Source organism: Oryzias latipes, chromosome 1, assembly GCF_002234675.1.
Source record: "Oryzias latipes chromosome 1, ASM223467v1".
Classification (NCBI taxonomy): Eukaryota; Metazoa; Chordata; class Actinopteri; order Beloniformes; family Adrianichthyidae; genus Oryzias; species Oryzias latipes.
The window spans coordinates 4,622,582-4,644,073 of record NC_019859.2 but is presented as its reverse complement, the minus strand read 5'-3'; the positions used below and the strand labels follow the sequence as shown (position 1 = coordinate 4,644,073).

Below are 21,492 nucleotides of genomic sequence, written 5' to 3'. Positions count from 1 at the left end.
GGTCCTGTCCTCACCCGGTCACTCATCCGGTCCTGTCCTCATCCGGTCACTCATCTGGTCCTGTCCTCATCCGGTCACTCATCCGGTCCTGTCTTCATCCGGTCACTGATCCGGTCCTGTCTTCATCCGGTCCTGTCCTCATCCGGTCACTGATCCAGTCCTGTCCTCATCTGGTCACTGATCCGGTCCTGTCCTCATCCGGTCACCGATCCGGTCCTGTCCTCATCCGGTCACTCATCCGGTCCTGTCCTCATCCGGTCACTCATCTGGTCCGGTCCTCATCCGGTCACCGATCCGGTCCTGTCCTCATCCGGTCACTCATCCGGTCCTGTCCTCATCTGGTCACTCATCTGGTCCTGTCCTCATCCGGTCACTCATCCGGTCCTGTCCTCATGCGGTCACTCATCCGGTCCTGTCCTCATCCGGTCCCGTCCTCATCCGGTCACTCATCCGGTCCTGTCCTTATCCGGTGAATGATCCGGTCCTGTCCTCATCCGGTCACTCATCCGGTCCTGTCCTCATCCGGTCACTCATCCGGTCCTGTCCTCATCCGGTCACTCATCTGGTCCTGTCCTCATCCGGTCACTCATCCGGTCCTGTCCTCATCCGGTCACTCATCCGGTCCTGTCCTCATCCGGTCACTCATCCGGTCCCGTCCTCATCCGGTCATTCATCCGGTCCTGTCCTTATCCGGTGAATGATCCGGTCCTGTCCTCATCCGGTCACTCATCCGGTCCTGTCCTCGTCCGGTCACTCATCCGGTCCTGTCCTCATCCAGTCACTGATCCGGTCCTGGCCTCGTCCGGTCCTGTCCTCATCCAGTCACTCATCCGGTCCTGTCCTCGTCCGGTCACTGATCCGCTCCTGTCCTCATCCAGTCACTCATCCGGTCCTGTCCTCATCCGGTCACTGATCCGGTCCTGTCCTCATCCGGTCACTGATCCGGTCCTGTCCTCATCCGGTCACTGATCCGGTCCTGGCCTCCTCCGGTCCTGTCCTCATCCAGTCACTCATCCGGTCCTGTCCTCATCCGGTCACTGATCCGGTCCTGTCCTCATCCGGTCACCGTTCCGGTCCTGTCCTCATCCGGTCACTCATCCGGTCCTGTCCTCATCCCGTCACTCATCCGGTCCTGTCCTCATCCGGTCACCGATCCGGTCCTGTCCTCATCCGGTCACTCATCCGGTCCTGTCCTCATCCGGTCACTCATCCGGTCCTGTCCTCATCCGGTCACTCATCTGGTCCTGTCCTCATCCGGTCACTCATCCGGTCCTGTCCTCATCCGGTCACTCATCCGGTCCCGTCCTCATCCGGTCACTCATCCGGTCCCGTCCTTATCCGGTGAATGATCCGGTCCTGTCCTCATCCAGTCACTCATCCGGTCCTGTCCTCGTCCGGTCACTCATCCGGTCCTGTCTTCATCCGGTCACTCATCCGGTCCTGTCCTCATCCGGTCACTCATCCGGTCCTGTCCTCATCCGGTCACTCATCCGGTCCTGTCCTCATCCGGTCACTCATCCGGTCCTGTCCTCATCCGGTCACTCATCCGGTCCTGTCCTCATCCGGTCACTCATCCGGTCCCGTCCTCATCCGGTCACTCATCCGGTCCCGTCCTTATCCGGTGAATGATCCGGTCCTGTCCTCATCCGGTCACTGATCCGGTCCTGTCCTCGTCCGGTCACTCATCCGGTCCTGTCCTCATCCAGTCACTGATCCGGTCCTCTCCTCATCCAGTTACTCATCCGGTCCTGTCCTCGTCCGGTCACTGATCCGGTCCTCTCCTCAATTAAAGTTGAAGAATTAAAAAGTGAATGTTTTAAAGTGTTTTTTGTTTTTGCATACCCATCCACACCCACAGAACAAGCTGATGTTGTGGTCCATTTGCATGCATGTGAGCTGGGTGAGTGCTCACAGTAAAGAATCGTCTGCTTTATTTATTTTTTTTCTCATCACTTCCTGTGTGCACTCAGCCAACATGCTCGGTGCATTAGCTGCAGATGTGTGTGTGAAAGACGTTTGTGGGATTGTGTTGCTGCCGTTTCCAGGAAACTTTCTGTCTTCCTGTATTATTAAAACAGATAATAAATGTATGGATAAAAAATGAAAAATAAAACCGTTTATGAATAAGAATCTGATGCCGTTCGTCCAACATGAACGGCGCTCTACTGCTTCTGATTTCCCTCCCAACTCGCCGCAGTTCTATGAATGAATGTCATTCTATAGAAACTGAGATTTCTCACCACTGCAGCGCTTTTATCCGCAGAGAAAGAAACTGTCTCGATGATTTTCATAGTAATTTGCGGGATTGCAGTATGCTAATGTGGTAATTACAGAGGATGTTTGGCATTAATCAGCCTCTGCAGCGTTGTTGTGTTTACCATCCGGATTATCACGGCCCTCTGTCACACGCTTTTCTCAGATTTCTTTTGAGACGACGTTGTTTGGCTGACTCAACCAGATAATTGAGACATGCACGTTACTGATTTCTGTCGCTAGAAGGGATTTGACGACTTCATCAGGCAGCCAGAGCAGACATTATGTTCTCAGAAGTTTGGCTTAGATCCAGCCACACAGCGACAACCGTGCACCCACTCACATGTCGGAGCATTTCAAACTGCATTTGATGGCATGAAAGAGGCTGATGCACACGTTTCCATATTTGCCACCCCTTTGTGTAGAGACCACGCTTCAGTGTTTTCATAGCATCGTTTATTTATACGTGTGCAGTGCATCTTGTACAGCTATGCAGCAAATGCATCATCTAATGAGATCTGAGCTTCACCCCTTATTTAAGAGCCGTTTAATGAGGTAATGGACAAGCAGAGAACACTGCGGGGAAAAAAGACATCACACAATCATTAAATAATTTCCTTTTTATTGTCGTATCCTTCCAGTTGACACAGTTCAGCCTCAGGGCACAGAGAGATGTGCTTTTCAGTGTTCAAGAACGAAGCCAGTGGGTTGTGAGTCATGTAGAAGAAGGGAGTGAACGGAGCTGTCATCCAAGAGCGTCTGTCACGTTCTACACGAGCAGAGTTCATTTTCTTTTCTCTGCTGCAGCCAAACTGTGAAGTTGGGGGTGATAAATTAAGTGGAATAATAATCCTAGAGGTCTTTGAAGCAAATTCAGAACTCACTGGAACAGAAGACTGGGAACTCTCTTGTCAGACATCCATCTTATTTCTGAACCTGCTGATCCCTTCCAGTTGCTGCAGTCTCTCTCAGCTGCTGCTGGGTAAAGGCAAGGCCCTCCCTGAACAGGTCGCCCATCCGTTACAGGGTCTTACAGCCATGCACGCATGCACACACACACACACACACACACACACACACACACACACACACACACACACACACACACACACACACACACACACACACACACACACACAACTACAAACAATTTGGAATGATCAATTAAACCATGAAGTATATTTTTGAACTCTGGGGGGGAAGTCAGAGTTCCCTGAGAAAACCCACATATGCACGAGGAGAACATGCAAACTTCAGACAAAAAGGTCCCAGCCGGGATTTGAACCAGGATTTCTTAGCTATGTTTCAAGTGTGCTAACTAACCATCAAGTTCTGCCAGCAGCATCGTGTGTTTGACACAATCCCCAGTTTGATATGTCTTAAGTTTCTTTTGTACTCCCTGCGTTGCCATGGAAACAACATTTTTCTCTCCCAAGATGTGTCTGCTTCTGTATCAACAATCATTCAGTTAGTATCACAAATATAGTAAAACAGTTTACCTTTAAAGTTGTGTTGCATTTGATATTAATTGTAGTCGTTAGGAAAACATATTCTATTTAAACTTCCTTAAGGTTTTGATTTTGTTTTTTTATCCTGTGAAAACAAAACAAACTAGATGTTAAAAACTTTCATCTGACATCCTTCTTATTTCATGTTTTGTCACTGTTTCTCTGCTGTATTCAGTCGTAGCCTAACAAAAACACTGCCTGTGAGTCCCAGTCCCGTATTAGAGACCCACTCTAATCATCTTTTTGAGCCATTTTTAAATCTTTCCCAGTGGTCCTTAAATGATCATTCTGCGGTTTTTAGCCAACATTCAAGAGCTTGTGTTGTTTTCTAGGACAGAATCTCTGCAGAGCGGCAGGAGTTCATAAGAAATTCACTTCTGATTTGTGGTTGGGACTATTGGCGCAAAGCAACCCCGCCCCCTTTCGCATTGCTTATACCTGAGAGCTGTCTCTAAGATTAGCGGTGCAACAAAAATGGCGAGCAGTATCTTAGCTATCCAGCTGTACAGTTCGGAGCCCAGATATCAGCTCAGACAAGGAAAACAATGACGTACGTGGGTCTATTTGTCTGCAAGTGGATGCATCAGAAGGGAGTAGAGCAGGGAGCCTGTGACCCGCCCTAGCATTTTTTCATCTGCACATGCAGGGCTCGACATAGCCATTTGTCCGCTGGCCCGGTCCTGTTTTTCGAGCAGTACGGACCACAAGACTTTATTTTTTACTTGTCCGCTTGGGCCACTAAAATATCTACAATAAAGTATATTTTGCGAAAACGTGTAGATTTACCTCGTCTTTATAATTCACTTTTTCTGCTAGTCCTGTGTTCAGACTTCAAGGGTTTCTATGGGAAACCTTTTATCACTCTTCTCCTCCTCTCCCGCCTGCGCGCGCGGCTGTCGCTGCCGAGCACCACGCGGCACGCGCTCACTCATTTTTTTTTCAAACTTTATTGAATGTAACAATTCAATACTAAACAATGTTAAACAGCAACAACGAAGGAACAAGCCAGTGGGTTATTATTACATTTTAGGCAGATATATTTAAACTGACACACACATCAGCGCGCCCCCTGGTGGTTTTTCACCGCGATGATCATAAATCCAACACCGTCACTGAAGAGAGACTGAAGCATGTCAGAGATGTGGAAGACATGGCAGGAATAGATAGGAATATGTTAGATGGAGTGACGGGTGGAATTAGTGCTATGGACAGCAAGATATTTAATGAATGCATTGAAGATGAAACTGTATCCACTAAGCTTTAAGCTGAATGTCAAAGAATCAAAGGCAACTCCAAATACCTGAATCTCAGACTCAAATGGAGTATAAGGTCAAACTACTTAATTTTGTTTTTCTTTACAACACTGTAAGCAGTAAGTATTTCTAGTTAGCTGAATGATCTCAGTAATTTAATTGTATTTAATTTTTCAATTATTTAATTTAATTAGGTAACTAAAAAGTAAATGTAACTTTGCAACAGTAACAAAAAGCAGAACCTTAAGGCAGTCAGGGCAAAAAAGTCAATAAAACTTCTTAACTATTGATTAGGAACAAATGTGAAATAGCAGTGATTAGAAGCAGCATGAAAACTTCTTAACTAGTGTTAACTACTACACTGCAGCGCTCTCTTCAAAACATCTGAAACAGACTAGAGCAGATTTAAGTTTGATATGCTCTATTTTTAGTCATTGAAAAGTGTATAAATAAGTGCTAGATGTCACCAGAATGCACCAAATTGCACCATATTAAAATTTTCCGGGGGGGCATGCCCCCGGACCCCCCTGAAGTTGCAAGCACCTGCGGAGCGGCGGGTCTCGCTGTGCGCGGTGTCGGGCCAGTAACTTTCAAAAACTACTGGCCGTGTGGGCCAGTGCAAATTTCTGGGCTATGTCAACCCCTGACATGATTTCACACAATTTGAATAAAGAAATGCTCAGAAATGCAATTATAAGCTTAATTTTCTAAATATATGTCCATCATCAGAAAAATGCTACAAGATGGTGTAAAAAGCAAGATTTATATCAAAAAGGGTCTTTAAGGTTTTGTAAAAAGTATCCTACTCCAAAAATGTCTTCAGTTTTCTTGAGTTAATAATACTCACGATAAAAACGAATCAATTAATAACCCTTTCTAATTCAGCTGAAGCGCGGCTGTTTAATGAAAGAAACATGCGTTAGCAGTCAATGATGATGATGACAGGAAGGCAAAGAAGGCTGGGATCACTGTCTCCATTAGGACTAGAAGCTCATTAAAGTCTGCCCTGTAAGACACAGAAGGCATATTGAACCACCAGCAAACAAATCAACAATACAACAACACAATGAGCACATAAATAGTCAAGAGCTCCAAATATAATTAAAACTTTACATAATGTGCATGCCTCCTCCATAGCTCATGTCTGCAAGTATTGACTCCCAGAATGTGAAAGCTGCTCTTTAATTCTCTCTGCACAGAAACGAATCTAGTTAACCTCACAAAACACTTGCTAAGGGCTGCTTATCCTCTGGATCCTAAAATAAATACATATTTTTAATATGTTCTCAAAGGTTGCATATTAGTTGTTGTATTTTGCCTGCCAGCAAGAGATCGCAAACTTGGCAGAAATAATGATTTGCATCTTGTGCTGTCAGACTTTCCACTAGTTCTGAGCAGGAGTGGGAAAACAGCAATTACTCTTATTGCTTATCCCAAGAAAAACGACTTTTTGTTTGTTTTGAGATTTATTGAATTTTCTGCAATCTAAACGTTTCATGTTTTTTTTTCTTTTTCTTGATGTAATAAGCTCCAAACAGCCGCTTATGCAGCTTTTTATGATCTCAGCTCTATTGTTCAGGTAAATTTGCTTAGAGAAAAATCTCTGCTCTTTTGTCTGTCAAAGTGGGTGGACTCTGAGTTTTTTTTAATCTTTTTTTTTCTTTTTCTTTTTTAACATCTGACTGGTTGAAACTCGTGTATGAATTAAAACCAGGCAGGCTTTGAAAAAAAAAAGGTTTCTACTGCAGCACTTTTTTACTTTTTTTATCCAACACTTCAGACTTTACTTCTTTTTTTATTTACATTTATCACATTAGCAGAGATTGCAGTATTACTGAATCACAAAATTATTGTTTTCATTTGCAACAGCTCCATCTGTCTCAAGGCATGGAACTCTTTTTTTTTTTTCTATGTAAAAGTCAGAAATTTTATTTTAGCCATGTTTTTCTTGGTTCTGGATAACCTCCCTATGTCTGCATGACACTTCCACCTCCATGCTAAACAATGTTTTTATTTTTATTTTTTATTATTTACTGTAAAAACTTCTATTTCAACTGATCACATAATCTAATAAGCATATGTTTTTTTTTTTTAATTAATCAATCTGCAATCGTCTCAACGTATGTTTAGTTTGACTCATTTTGTTTTCCACTTTTGGGATCTTGTGGATATAGTTTTTGGGATCGTGTGTTACTGCAAGAATCCTGCCGACGTCAACGTGTCAAACTTCTGACATGTGTTGCATCAGGACTCACTATTACTGCTGAGGACGTAAACAAATAGACATACACGGTGACGTAATACTGCACTGCACTGTTTCATCTAAAACCACTCATCCGAGATCCCTGATGCAACTTCCACGTCATTTTCACCAGTTTACTTAACATTTATTCATCTGTGGGGTTTTAGCAGAAGATTCCTCTATGAGGTGAAAACGGACCAGGCTGCTGCTTAATATGAGACACAGAGATGACCAGAGATGGCCGGGGTAACTGTTGGGCGTAAATGCAACACAGTAGGCTTGTTTGTGGGGTTTCTTGCTTTAATTAACTCATCAAAAAACCCAAATTTCCGGCTCCAAATCCTGAACATCAAAGTTTCTTTTCACCTTTGTTAATAAAATAATTCCAGCTACTCGCATGAATGAATCCGTATTTTTTTTTAATGCAAAATAGGACTCCAATCAGCATCTTCAAAGGTAGAATTAACTGACGATTGTGTTTTTTGAAGTTATATTTACTGTCTTAATATGTTTATTTGGTAAATAATTTGTTATATTTTATATGAAAAACCTCAAATCTGAATTTTTAGTGTGTGAATTCGCCTATTAATGGGTTGGCGAACATGAATAAATAAATGAATGAAAACAAAACAAACAAAATGTTAAAAAATTGAATAAATTCTGGAGTTTTATGAAAACAGCATCTCTTTGAGGCGTTCATACTCTTCGTGTCTGTGAATCTCTGATGGACAGAAACAGTAACAACAAACCAGCTTTGTCCCACTTAATCTAGAAGCAGTCAGCCAGCTGCTCCTCCGTTTGTCTGCTGTCGTTTGTTTCCCCAAGAGAATCGGTCAGGTTTTGCAGCCCTGAAATAAATAGCTGTTCTCGTGACTGACACTCCTCCTGAAATTGCTTCCTGTTGTTGATGCCGCCTCGAAGTATTTCCCAAATACTCCCGATAGATCTAAAAATGGTCGTCTTGTTGGGTCCCGCAGGTGGCGGCCATCAATCCCAGCCACCCTCTGGCGCAGATGCCTCTGCCGCCCTCCATGAAGAACTGCATCCAGCTGGCTGCCTGTGAGGCCAGCGAGCTGCTGCCTATGAACCCCGACCTGCCGGCTGACCTCTTCACCTCCTGCCTCACCACGCCCATCACAATTGCACTCAGATGGTAACGTAGCATGTTTTCGTCCTGGGTATTTTATTGAGTATTTCTTAACCCTACTTCTTATTCTTACGTTGCTTAAAGAATCACTACATAAAAGTTGTGTGTTTTTATTTATTTATTTTTTTTTACATGTTTTTATGGCATTTTCAGATGGAGATTATATAATATGAAAGTTAAGCTTCAAAACAGCATTTCTGAGCTTTTTTTTTCCTTCTTCAAATCATTGTGAATCAGGAGCAGACAGAAAAAATGCTGTTTGGAAAAAAAAAAAGAGCTTTTTGTGACGTAGAAAATTCATTTACCTCCCTGCTCCGCTCCATTCTGATGCATCCACTTCCAGACAAATGGATCCACGAACGTCTTTGTTTTCCTCGTCTGAGCTGGAATCTGGCTGAAAACGATGCAGCTGGATAGCTCTGAGACTGCTCGCCATTTTTTTTTTTTTAACTTATCCTGTCCAACAGCTGCGCAAACAGATGAGAGCTTGTGTTGGACATATTTTATTTTAACAACAGGGGTTATTAATCTTCTGACAAACCAGAGTTATATTTGAATAAACCCCTTTTGTAATCGAGGCCAAACTTTATTCATTTTAATCATATTTTAAAACTTTTTGTGTTGGACCGGACGGAAGGAAAGGAGGGAGGAAGAGAGAGGGATGTTAGAGTGGGGGGGATAGGAGGGTGATTATAGAAAGGGGGGGTGAAACCATGAAGCAGCACAAAGCAACAAGTTGCTGGATGGTTATACTCATTAAAGTGAGGTTCAGATGTAATACAGGTCTATAAGGGCGGGGCCTGTCCACACACACACTCAGATGTTATAAACACACCTGTTGGCTCAAAAATGTTCACATGTCAACATGTACACAATACAAGTAATGATCACACACACATACTTATGCCTTCAAACCAACTATTATGAAATGTCTCACTCAATCACGCAACATTGCTTGCCATTTTTTTGTACCACTAATGTTTGGTTGGGGGTGTGATGGGGCTGTAAGCTAGCAGGAGAGCGTGTAAACAGAAAGCGCTCAGTAATAGGTGGGGTTGCTCCACGCCAACAGTCCCGCCAACAACTCAGAGGTGTGAATTTCTAATGAAATTTTTTTCCGCCCTGCAGAAACTGTCTTTGGAAAAGAAAAGGGTTGATTTGATTTTAGCTTAAAAAAAGGTATAAAATTGATGAAAAGACCACTTGGAAGGGTTTTACAATAGATCCAAAGCTGACCTAACCTAAGCTGAGAACATGTGTTGTGTTTGTGAAAGAAGCGTTTGTCAGTCATTATTTCATCTGTTAATCTTCTGGAGGTGTGTCTCTGCTCACTGGGTCCCCACTTCTGCATCTGCTTCAGGTAGAAAACATTTCTCTGTCCAGCATTCAGCATTCAGCTGATGAGAAATACTACAGCGGGATGAGAAAAAAGCTCATCTGCATTGATGCAGGGGTGATGATCCCCGCAGAGAACATATCTGGAAGATATTCAGGCAAAAAAACGGCTCGGCTGATGCAGCAGCCGGATGCAGATTAGCTGCGATGCATCATTCAGGGAACCGCACTGATGGAGCTTCAAAGCAAACGACGGGAGCACACCGATTTTATTAGTCAGCTGTGTGCAGGGTGGCCGTGCCGATGGAAGCACTGACATTGAACAGCAGAAGCAATAACACAAGGGTTTTTTTTAAACAAAAATCACCTTTGGTTTCACTTTCTCATCCAAGATGAGGAGTCTCAGCTGTGTCAGTACTGGTTAAAATTAAATGGATCCATTTAAACTGGATAGAGTTAAAATTTTGATTCATTGATATTAAAACTGATCGTAACCTACAAAATAAAATTCATTTAATCAAATCCTTGAATTTAGTTTTCCTAAATTAGTTTTGTGGGATTTTTTTTAAAGCAAAAAAGTCCTTTCAGATAGTTTCTGGTGTTGGAAGTAATCATTTATTGATTAAAAGTTCCACTTTTCTTCAGTTTGTCATTAGTGTAGTGACATGTGCTTTTCACAGCCAAACAAAACTGGTTGTAAGCGAAAATTTGCTATTACATATTAAGCAAAATAAGGCAAACTAAACGTGATTTTACTCAAATTAGTTCATTTTTAGGTTCTGATCATGTTCTTACTGCCTTAGTCTGTTTTGCTGAGGATCATACTGTTAAAAAAGTAAAGGCCTAGAAAAGGCTAGAATATTTTATGACTCGTTTCCAGTCCGTAACTTTTCAAACCCAAGCTGTGAAACCAGCTGTGTTTCACAGGCTCCTGTATTTTTGGATGCTGTGGAGTTGTCCATTAGGAAACAGAACACCATGACATGCTGCACTTGAGTCTCTGTCTTCAGTTGACACATTCAGTCCATGTCGCTCAGGGTGCTGGGACGTTTTGTTATCAGTCGTTGTTGTTTGTAATGTTAGAGCAGCTTTTGCGGTGAGTTTGGAATCAATCTGTCTGTTCAGAATCCCTAAAAATAATTCATTTTCTTTCCCTCCCTAGTTTCTAACAAACGCTACCTTAAATAATGTTACTTTGGGTTCAACCCACAATGTTTTAACAGAATCAATAATGGCCCATAACAGAAAACGCACATCTGGTAGATTTCTTTTTTTTTTCACAGAAAATATACATTTAATTTTCTTTCTGTTTTTTCCTTCAGGCATAATGTGATCCTGTCACAAGTCTGTTCTCCTTTCCTATATTGAAACATGCAGATGCAGTTTTAGAGAGGGGCAGGACTCTGCAGGAGCCTCAATGTGTGGCTCAAAAGGAGTCTTGAGGATGACACGGTCTTAACACGCACTAACACTCAGTGATGGCGAATGGACAAATCTGCATGCTCGTTTGTGCATCCACAGTTTCCACAGAGCATCCGTGAAGATGAGCTCTGATGTATGACGCCTCATGACTCCATGAACAATTGGTGACGTGAATCCAATCAGCTGAGCTCACTTCAGAATGAGGTCTCCAGCTGTGAAAGGTGTTCATTTCTGCTTAATCTTGGATACGATTTCTTCCCTTCTTTTTCCACCTGCATCTTCATTAATAGTTTATTTCCTCTTTGCATTCTTGGATTGTTGTCGTCCCCCCCCCCCCATCTTTTTCCCGTGTTTTTTTTGCCTCATTTTGCCGCTCCACCTCAGTTACAGAGATTTGGAGAATAGCAGTGAGAGGCGTAGGCCTCAGACCAGTCATTACTCTGTGCTCAAAAGGAATTTCTTGTCTGAAGTAAGCTCTAAAACTACAGGTCATCACCTCATCTTTAATGCAGCTCCCTGCCTCTGCAGACTCACTCTTCATCTGCAGTGTTCAAAAGCCCTTCGGTGCCATAAATCAGCACTTATGTACCTGAAACTTATTTGCATTTTAATGAAAGATTTCATTTGTGGACACTAAAAGTTATGGGGATAATTTCCCAAATTTCCCAATGAAGTTTAAGTCGTCACACTGAAAAAAGCTGAATGTTTCTTCTCTGTCATAAACATGGCAGAGTTTTATTTTCGCTTCTCCAAATCCGTGCGCCGCCGTGACCCGAGGCATAATGAGCTCCCACTTCTGTGTCATTAATATTGATATCGGTTACCAGCTTTTCCCTTCTGGAGAACAAGGTGCTAAAAGCCTCTCGGAAAATATTGACTAAATAATTCTTTATTACCATCAGCCTCAAAAAATGGATGTTGTGGTTTTCAGGGGCGGATGGTTCCTGATCCCTTCAATTAGAGTCTTAGTCGAGGTCAAGCTTCAGTGGATTTGATAAATGGATGAAACTTGTTGGTTTGCATGAATTCAGGACGACACATCTGTGAAAGACCCACTCTGATCATCTTTTGATCTATTGTAAAAGCGTTCCCAGGGGTCGTTTTAATTATTGTTGTGCTGTTTTTAGCCAAAATCCAAAAACCTGTTGTTTTCTAGGACATAGTTTCTGCAGAGCGGCAGTAGTTGAGATGCAGGACCGTTCCCCGTTGCTGGTTGCTCTCTGTTTACCGGATCTCCTGCTGCTAGCTTAGATCACATCACACCCCCAACCTAACATTACTGGTACATCAAAAAAGGCGAGTAAAAGTGGAACGGTTCTGAGCTTGTCCCAACTGATCTGTACATTTACTTTTCTCGCCAACATTGAGATGGTTAAACAATTTTAATTTGATTAGCTATCGTAATTCTTACATTTTTTTATGTCTGTTGTCAGTTTTGCCTCCTTTACGATTGTTCGAACCATTCAAACATTGAATGTTTCCAATGCCTACGCACATTTATGGTTTCCTCAACAGCGCAGAGCTTCTCCCAATTACAATTACAGCGCCTTAAAATAAATGAATGGAACCTAAATGCAACACTGGAAAATCGTACACTGTTGGGTTAGCGTCAGAGCCAGATTCCAGCTCTGACGAGGAAAACCTAGACGTACGTGAATCTGGTCGTCCACTAGTGGATGCATCAGAATGGAGAGGAGCAGCAGGTTTTCTACATCACAAATACAATCTTTTCCAACGGCATTTTTTTGTCTGCTCCTGATTCACAACAATTTGGACAAAGAAATACTCAGAAATTTATTTAAGCCTAATTTCCTTTCTATATGTCTTCAATGATCAGAAAATGCCACAAGAACATGTTAAAAACACACAAAAAACATCTACAATCACTATAATTTATTTATTCCTATATTGATAAAAGTATAATTTAGCCAAATGCGGAACAAACCCCAAATACATGTTCATTCAAAGCTAACCAAAAATATGTTTACATAAACTCGTGTTCCTATAAAAGATGCATGCTGCTCATCATTATTAATTTGTAGTTCCTGTTTTTCTTCATAAAAATTTAATGACTGTGAAACACACCCTTCGGGGCCGTTTCTAATAGATTCTGGGTACAAGTCTCCTGCGTGGATATATGACAGCCGTCACACTTTAAGATCAGCCGTCACGCTTTGAGGGTCACCTGTCTTACTCGTAGAGGTCACCCAGGGTCTCTTTGGAGGGGCCTCACAGACGGGCTTCATGGTCGTACGCTGTCGTCCTGCCAGTTTTGGCAAAGAATAACAATCTGCCCGAGACCAGCCCTGCTGCTCCAGAGCCTCCCCTCCTGATTAAACATGGCAGCTGTGGGCTGCATCAACCTGCTCCGGGGCTTCCTGTCTGACCTGGAGCTTGATTAGCATCTCAGAGCCCTTCTTGAATTTGCCTTTATTCTTTATTGGTGCCACCTCTGCTTGTTGTTGTTGTTGTTGTTTTGTCCTGTTCTCACTCCTGGGGGGTATTCCAGGAAGCATGTTTAAACTAGCCTGACTTTAAGCCTGAACTCTGGCTGAAGTCCTCCTGAACTTGCTTACTCTGGGTATGTCGGTTTCAAAAGACCGGATATGAGTTAGCGTAATTACGCTCGACTTGGTAACCCTGGGTTAATGCACGTGAACGTCAAGTACATAAAGACATCCTCAATGGATCGCCGATTTCCGGAGTAACCATGGAAACGTGTGGAGAAAAAAAAGAGAGCGCTATACTTCAGTGAGACGGAGTCTGAGATTAATGACGGGGAATGAAGATTATACGTCCATCAAAAAAGTAATACGGCTGCATCATCAAAAGAAAGAGTTTCTGCTGGTAGCAGAAGAACAGACAAAGTAATGCACGAGTTTTTGATCTTATTTCCATTTTTATGTGTTCAGTTAAATTTATTCAACCTAATTTCTTACGTCTATAAAACTCAACAATTGTTAATACAACTCAAATTTACATATTTATTTAGCTAAATGTCATATTACTCCAATTCAAGTAATCTTTTTTCCATCGTAATGAATTAGAATTCTTGAACTCTCATATGTCTAAGTTTGAGCCGGCCGATACTCATTTTTTGACGTTAAAAAGAACAAAACAGCACGTGCTTAGCGCGTGCGTTCATTTAGGAATTTTCTAACATTGTCAATATAATAAGTGACTGTAGCGGTGCTATATAAAATCATCCTCTCCCTCCCTCTCACTCATGGTGCAGAGACTTGAGCAAAGTAGGACAAAATAACTCGGCAAAACGCAGTAAAACAACTAAACACATTTGGTCAAAAACCCACACTTAAACCCAAATCCGTCCAGACAGGCAAAGGGAATGGTATCCCACAATCCCTTGCGGTGCCCATCTAACAGCAGCACCAAAGTTACACCTACTTAATTGAATTAATTTGAATGAAAGCCAAATAAATGTCTGAAAACTACGTGTTATTTTTAAACTGACTTAACAAAAAAAAAGATTTTTAATTATCCTAACTGAAGCAAACAATTAAGTTAGATCAAAGTAAAAAAGTTTATTTTTTCAACATCCGTACGTGGTCTTATCATCCTCTCACGGTGGAAAAAGTATTATCTGAGCTTCTTCATCCACTAAATCATCTTCAAATGGACACGCCATGCTGCTTCACCTCTCTGAAAAGAAACTAACCTTCAACTAAACCTGCTCCAGACCAGGTTATGTTCAGAGCATGAGTTGCCATGGTAACTTGACCTACCCTGAAACATACCTCCATTTCTGGAACCGAAAGCTGTGGTTATCAACTTCCTTAGCCTCAAACTTACCGTGGGAGCTAGCATAACCTGCTTTCTGGAATACCCCCCTGCTCTGTCCTGTAGAGAAAGGTGGCAGGAAAATGAAGGCGTGGCGAGCTTCAGAGTGCATAAATGGAGGTGAGCAGTGATGTGCTGGCTTACCTAAAACTTTAATGAGATGCATTGAGGGATGGAGGATGGGGGGTTTACACAGGGACGGGGTGTGGGCTTGGTGAGTGCCTTTCATTGCTCAGCTGAGTAGAAAATCATTACTGATGGAGTGCCATCTTCAAGGGATTTCCCCGCTGCTAAGAAGGGGGGCAAAGCGGGGGCCCATCCGAAAATAAACTAGGCAGAGGGGGAAGCAACCAGGACTGAAAACCATTCAGGTTGCAGATAAAACTTTTCAGCAAGTCCCGCATCAGTTCTGGACTGCAAGGACCACATTGTTTTTCCAATTCTTCTTTCTTACCGTGTATTTGAGTGAAAACAAACTTACCAACATTTACACGCACCTAGTACCCAAAATTATTTTTTGACAACGCTAGCCCCTAAAAATAAATAATAATAATAATGATAACAATAATAATAATAATAATGACATCACGGGGTAAAATAAGGTGAAAAAATGATTTGCCCAAAATCTCTTTTAAGGTGAAAATATTTCATGAATTACACCAAAATGCACATGCCAAGGATATCCAAAGGAAGTTTTGAAAATATTATGGGATAGCCACATGACCATTGCCTTGGCGGACATTTTGTGGCAAAGTTGAAAATTTGGCGATTTTGTTTGCCAACCACACGTTTCATTGACCGTTCACTGTGGGAAGAGGTCACCATCTTAAATTTTCCTTTAAAAAAAATCACCTTTACACTCATCTACAAATTTAAACTCCTTCCTAGAGACTTTGATTTTCCCCCTCCTAACTTCCCGAGCATCATTGGGAAGAAACGTAGAAGTTGAACGGCGTTAGTGTGGCGAGATCGCAAAAGTGGTGTTACCTTGTTGCTTGCATGTTTTTTACAGAAATATTGGAAACATTTAATACATTAAATCTTGGCTGAAGCTAAATGAAACAATATGACATATGAACATATTAGGAATGTTGGCATGGTTAACATCTTGACGTCTACATTTTTTTCTAGCAATTAAAAAGAATTTCTCTGATGTTTTTGCTTTTAATTAGATCCTAAATTAAGTTAAGTTTGCAATAAGTGGTTCGATTCGTAATGTTTTTTCATCAATAAATGCCAAGCGCATAAAGCTTTACGATGGAACCTACGATGAACAAATATGTAGCAGCTGGTGAAAGGAGAAGCCCAAAGGAAGACGAGGATTTGTCTTTAGACGTTTGGCATTACGTCTGTTTCCACTTTCTGGATGGAGTCTCCTGCCTAAATAAACTATAAAAGCAAAGCTTCCGTTTTTCCATCCATTAATCTGTCTTTCAAGCCAACTTAACCTCTTTTGGGATCTGTCCCCTATCCCAGTGACTTTTTTTTTTTAATAAGCTTTAGTCATTTTTTAGGCACCACCTTTTTGTGGCTTAAAATGTTCAAATTTGAGTCAAAATATATTGTTTATTTTTTTAAAGAGAAAACCAAAGCGACAGCCTGCCCTTTTCCTTCACCCATGGTAGAGCCCTGCGCGGGACTATTTTCTTCATCCCGCTCCCGCCCGCGCCCGCTGAATTTTTGACCAATCCCGCCCGCTCCCGCAACGTATGCGTTACACTCCCGCCCGCTCCCGCAATATGTATGTCCACTCCCGCCCGCACCCGCAAAACTCATAGAATTTAGTCCCGCACAGTAATAGAGATGCATTGATTTTGTATCGTCTCCCGTCCCGCAGGAAAAAAACACGTATTTGTATTGATATTATTACTAAAGAGATTCATGTCCCTCCTCCAGCCTCATCTTTTGATGCATTCCTCTTTTGTGTAATGTGCAACTTAATTATTAAATATATTTTCACAAATCCTGTTCGGTTAAAAGTGTGCGTGTGTGCGCGCGCAGACAGACGGCCTGAAGCGCGCTCTTAGTAAGAGGCGGGGCGGGGCGCACCCCCAACATCAGGTTAGATGACAGAGGCCATTGGGTGTCTCTACCTGATGCCTTCACGGAGCTTCAGTACCTAAGAATCCAACAGCCGCTCAGCCTAACGTGGTCCGCTAATATATATTCATGAGATATTCATGGCAGCACTGATCCCGCGGGGTTTATTTTTTGCCGCCCGCTCCCGCCCGCAGCACAATTCAAACCGCCCAATCCCGCGAGATTTGGGTTGGGTCCCGCGGGACCCGGCGGGACCCGATCCCAATGCAGCCCTCTAACCCATGGCTCCAATGCTGGCACACTGGCACGGCCTGAAATGCTGCGTTTTCGGGTTAATCTGCTCAGCAGAACAGAAAGAACTGCAATCCTCATGTTTACACGGACCTGGACAGCATCGTTGCCAATGGATGAGGCAGTAAATTCAGCTTAGATTGCAGTAAACCGAGACCCACGCTACTGTTTTTGACTCAGACTGCAGCCAGCCAATGTGACAAAAACCAAAAGCAGAACATTTGGAGAACCTTTTAAAAAGCTGTAGTGCATATTTAGAAGCAATTTTCCACTTGCGGCAGTTAGAATGCAGCTGCTTTCCTCCGAGTAGGTCTACAGATACCAGCCGTGCCTTTGGGTGCTGCTAGTTATTACGCAACACTCGGCGATGCTTTCGCTGCTGGCTATGCTTTCTTAAAAGAGCCTCAGACAGGTACACCGTTGACCACGAGCAAGGACGTTTCTGCAGGTTCTGTTATCGATGTGCGAGCAGCAGACGCTGGAATTGACCTGGAAGACCAATTCATGAAATCATTGGGCCACAGAACTGGGTTGTTATGAATAAATGTGGCTTCCATTGTCAGCAGGAAAGGGTGAACCGCTCACACACTGTTCTCGGGAAGCTCAGCCTTTAATAACAAAAATGTAAATTACTTGTAAATATGTTGATGCATTCATCTTCTCTCATTTGTCTCTTCATGCTGGAAAAAAGTGCAGCTGAGAGCACATTTGAATTCACTTAGTAGTTTCCTGAGACCTGTGGATGTGAGGAGAGCAGCAGGTTTACCTCAGGAAACCTCATCATGCATACTGATAGCTCGGTCTCCAGCTTGGCTCCCCAAAGGTGGAACAGTTTCCTGAACACATTGCATATGTTTGAAAAGTCTTTGTATGCGTGAATAAGTCTGAAATATCACCCTGGTGAAAAGAAAACCTGCCTTTAATGTCTGCAAAATCCACAAATTTCATTGAAGTGCTTGTTTTTCCAGCATTTTTTTAAGGAGAAGTTTGTGTTTATTTATGGTTTAAGGTCAGAATCAAACCCCCAAATAGTCCCAGCTCTAAGTCCTTCAGATGTCACGTGTGGTCAGTGATGGAGAACACCTGCCTGGCCTTCGAACACACACAGCTAAGATGAGACGGTCTCCGCAGACCAGAAGGTTGATTAAAGAAGTAATGAGCTGCAGAAGACGGCCGGCTCAGCGGGGACCAGAGGAGACGCTCTGTTCCTCACACTCCTGCAGCAGCAGCAGCCAGCCTGGGAGTTTCCTCACATAAGGTCCGCTTCATTTCCCTCCTCCAACTTTAATATGTACATGCTCACTTCCTCCCCTCTGCTCCGGGCGCCCACATATTCACTCCCTCTTATTCACAAGTCTAATTTAAGTTTAGCAACCTTTCTTTGTTAGTAATAATCTCCTCAATTTCCGCCCCGTCTCCGTTCTGCAGCTCTGCTGCACTTTGTTCAGGTCGTCTGTTTGTGATGGGCTTTATGCAGGAATCCTCATCTTCCAGCTGCAGTTGATGCAGTTCAGCTGGAGATCAACAATGAAGAAGCGCGTCATGGGTCTTTAATCCTTTTCCCCCGTCTCCGGACCCACCTTTTCAAAGTTTTGATCCCACAACTGACCAAACTAACGTTGGGAAAGGTCAAGTTTAGGGTCAGTGTGTTGTTCGTGAAGTCTTTGCTATTCTGTAAAAATATCTATACTATGTTTATAAATATTAGTTTCACAACACAGCTAGCTGGTAAACTCAGTTTTTCAGTTGTTATGCAAATACGAACACCTCAACGTAATAAAAGACAGAAGTGGTTTAACTCTGGCCTAACGTTTATGCTTAACTCACAGGACACGTTAGTATTTAATACACACATGACTAAATCCTTCAAATAAAATTAGCATTCTTTTGTCTTCTTCTTCCACTTTCGGCTTCTCCCATCAGGGGTCGCCACAGCGAACAAGTCGCATGGTAAATTTGGCAATGTTTTACGCCGGATGCCCTTCCTGACGCAACCTTCTCAAACCGGGCTTGGAACCGGCAGAGGTAGAGAAGGGAACAGGGAGCAGCCCGGAGTCGAACCCGGGTTTCACGGACGGAAGGCGCCGCAAACCAGCACGAGCTAAACTGGCTCCCGACAGCATTCTTTTGTAATATAGTAAATTTTTCAACTTTTGATACTAACAAAAGGCTCAGAACGTGTTTTTGCACTAAGCCAAGCCAACATTTTCTAAAGAGCAGACATGAAAAGAGTAGAAGAAAATAGGTAAAAGGCCTGTTGTACTGTCAGAAAATTCTCAATTACCATAACGAAATATGGAGGAAGAAGTTCTCAAAAGTAAAAAGTAATCCTCTCAAAAACCACTGTAAGTACTGAGGAGCTAGTAACGTTTCAGGTAAATTTATTGAGAAGGCTAAGGTTTTCCCAATCCCCTTGACGAATGTTATTTAAAGACAATTAATATGTAAACAAAACTTTAAAGAATACCTATAAGATTTAAAACGTAAGTGATCTACAGTGTAACTGTCAAAAACCATTTTAAAACATGTAAAAACACAGAATTAAGATATTTTTTCATAAAAGCATGTCGACTATTTTAAGGTGATCAGATTAGCTGTGATTGTTGAATAAATCGATTTGAATTTGGCCATTTGAACTTGAAATGTTATTTCCAGCTTCCTGCTTCTCACATTTTTAAAACCTTTGTACGGGTATTCCTATTTATTGTTGCTATGTTATGTAAAAATCCCAATTGAAGACCTGACAGACGATCCCTCTCAGCAGAGGGAGCATTTAAGCAGATTACTAGAATCAAACCATTTCAAAGCCTCAAAATAAAAACAGGAGTTAACCATTCAGCTTGAAGTAAATATCAAAAACCTGCATCAGCTTTATGACCGCCTCAAACCCGCAACCCTCTAAATATTATTATGGAAAAATGTAAAAATCAATCAATACAGTCTTTTTTCTACATTTTTTTTTCTTTTTCTGAAATAACTTCTATAAATGGGAGCAAAAACTAAGGTAAGACCTTCACTCGACATTGCTTTGAACTCTTTAGACAATAAGGATCTGGGTGAGCGATGCTCTGTAACCCGGTAATCCTGGAATCTCTTCTCAGTTTGCCTCCAAGGTTCCATCATGAGCACTGCTGGAGACAGACAAACCTCTTGGAGGCACATGGAGACGCACACATGCAGCCGTGTGAAGCTGTTCACCAGCTGGCTGGAAAATAATGTCAAAATCCTGGAGGCGAAACTGAAAAATGTGAGGTTTCCAACTGCTGACCTGAGTCTCTTAAGTCTTACCTTTGACAGGTGACTACATGACTACAGACTGCTTGTCTTATAATTTACATCTTTTTAGAGGGCTGCACGGTGGCGCCTCACAGCAAGAAGGCCCCCGGTTCAAGTCCCGGCTGGGGGACCTGAAACAGAACATCAATAGGGGACCTTTCTGTGTGGAGGTTGCATGTTCTCCCCGTGCATGCGTGGGTTCTCTCCAGGATCTCTGGCTTCCTCCCACCACCCAAAAACATGCTTCATAGGTTAATTGACAACTGTAAATTGTCCATAGGTGTGAGTGTGAGAGTGCATGGGTGTGTGATTGTGGACATTCTACCCTGCGACAGACTGGCGACCTCTGCCCTCTCCCATAAGTGGGCAGGATAGGCTCCGGCAGCCCCGTGACCCCGAAAGGGATAAAACGGAATAGAAAATGAATGAAAATAGAAAATGAATCTTCTTACGGATTCCTTGATCAACCTCATTCCATTTTTCTGATCCATTTTCCTTTACTGTATTTCATTCACTGTTTTTATATTAGAAAAAAAACACAGCACCAGAGAGAAACCATTTCAGGTTCAAGTTCATGAAGAGTAATATTTTTTAACGACCTGGAAAAATGCCTTTCCTGTCTTTGGAGAACGTGCCGGGAATTTCTGAGTTTGTTTTTTAACGTTTCGGAGCACAAACAATGCTTCTCTCAAAGCCGGGGTAAAGCCAGCATACGGATCAAATTTATTATAGACACTGGCGTGATCAAATGCCACTGACTGTGTTTGACCTCCCGTCTACTATCTTCCTTTTCTCATCTCTCTCCTCCTGAATTCCATTCCAGAGGGATCTTGCATCTCTGCACACGGCGGTTTGATGTAAACACACTGCCCCTCATGCAAAGTCTCTACGTCTCTGCTTTGTTTACTTTGGTCTGTCTGCTTTCGC

General features: G+C 42.6%; 1 protein-coding gene across 7 annotated transcripts in view; it reads left to right on the top strand.

The window, feature by feature from the left end:
• rptor (regulatory associated protein of MTOR complex 1) overlaps positions 1 to 21,492 on the top strand; it is a 175,746-nt gene that overhangs the window by 70,284 nt on the left and 83,970 nt on the right. For all 7 annotated transcript variants that reach the window (XM_023954643.1, XM_023954642.1, XM_023954647.1 and 4 more), the window contains exon 7: positions 8,234 to 8,409. In XM_023954643.1, coding sequence (XP_023810411.1) covers positions 8,234 to 8,409 — 176 coding nt within the window. The remainder of the gene's footprint in view (positions 1 to 8,233; positions 8,410 to 21,492) is intronic.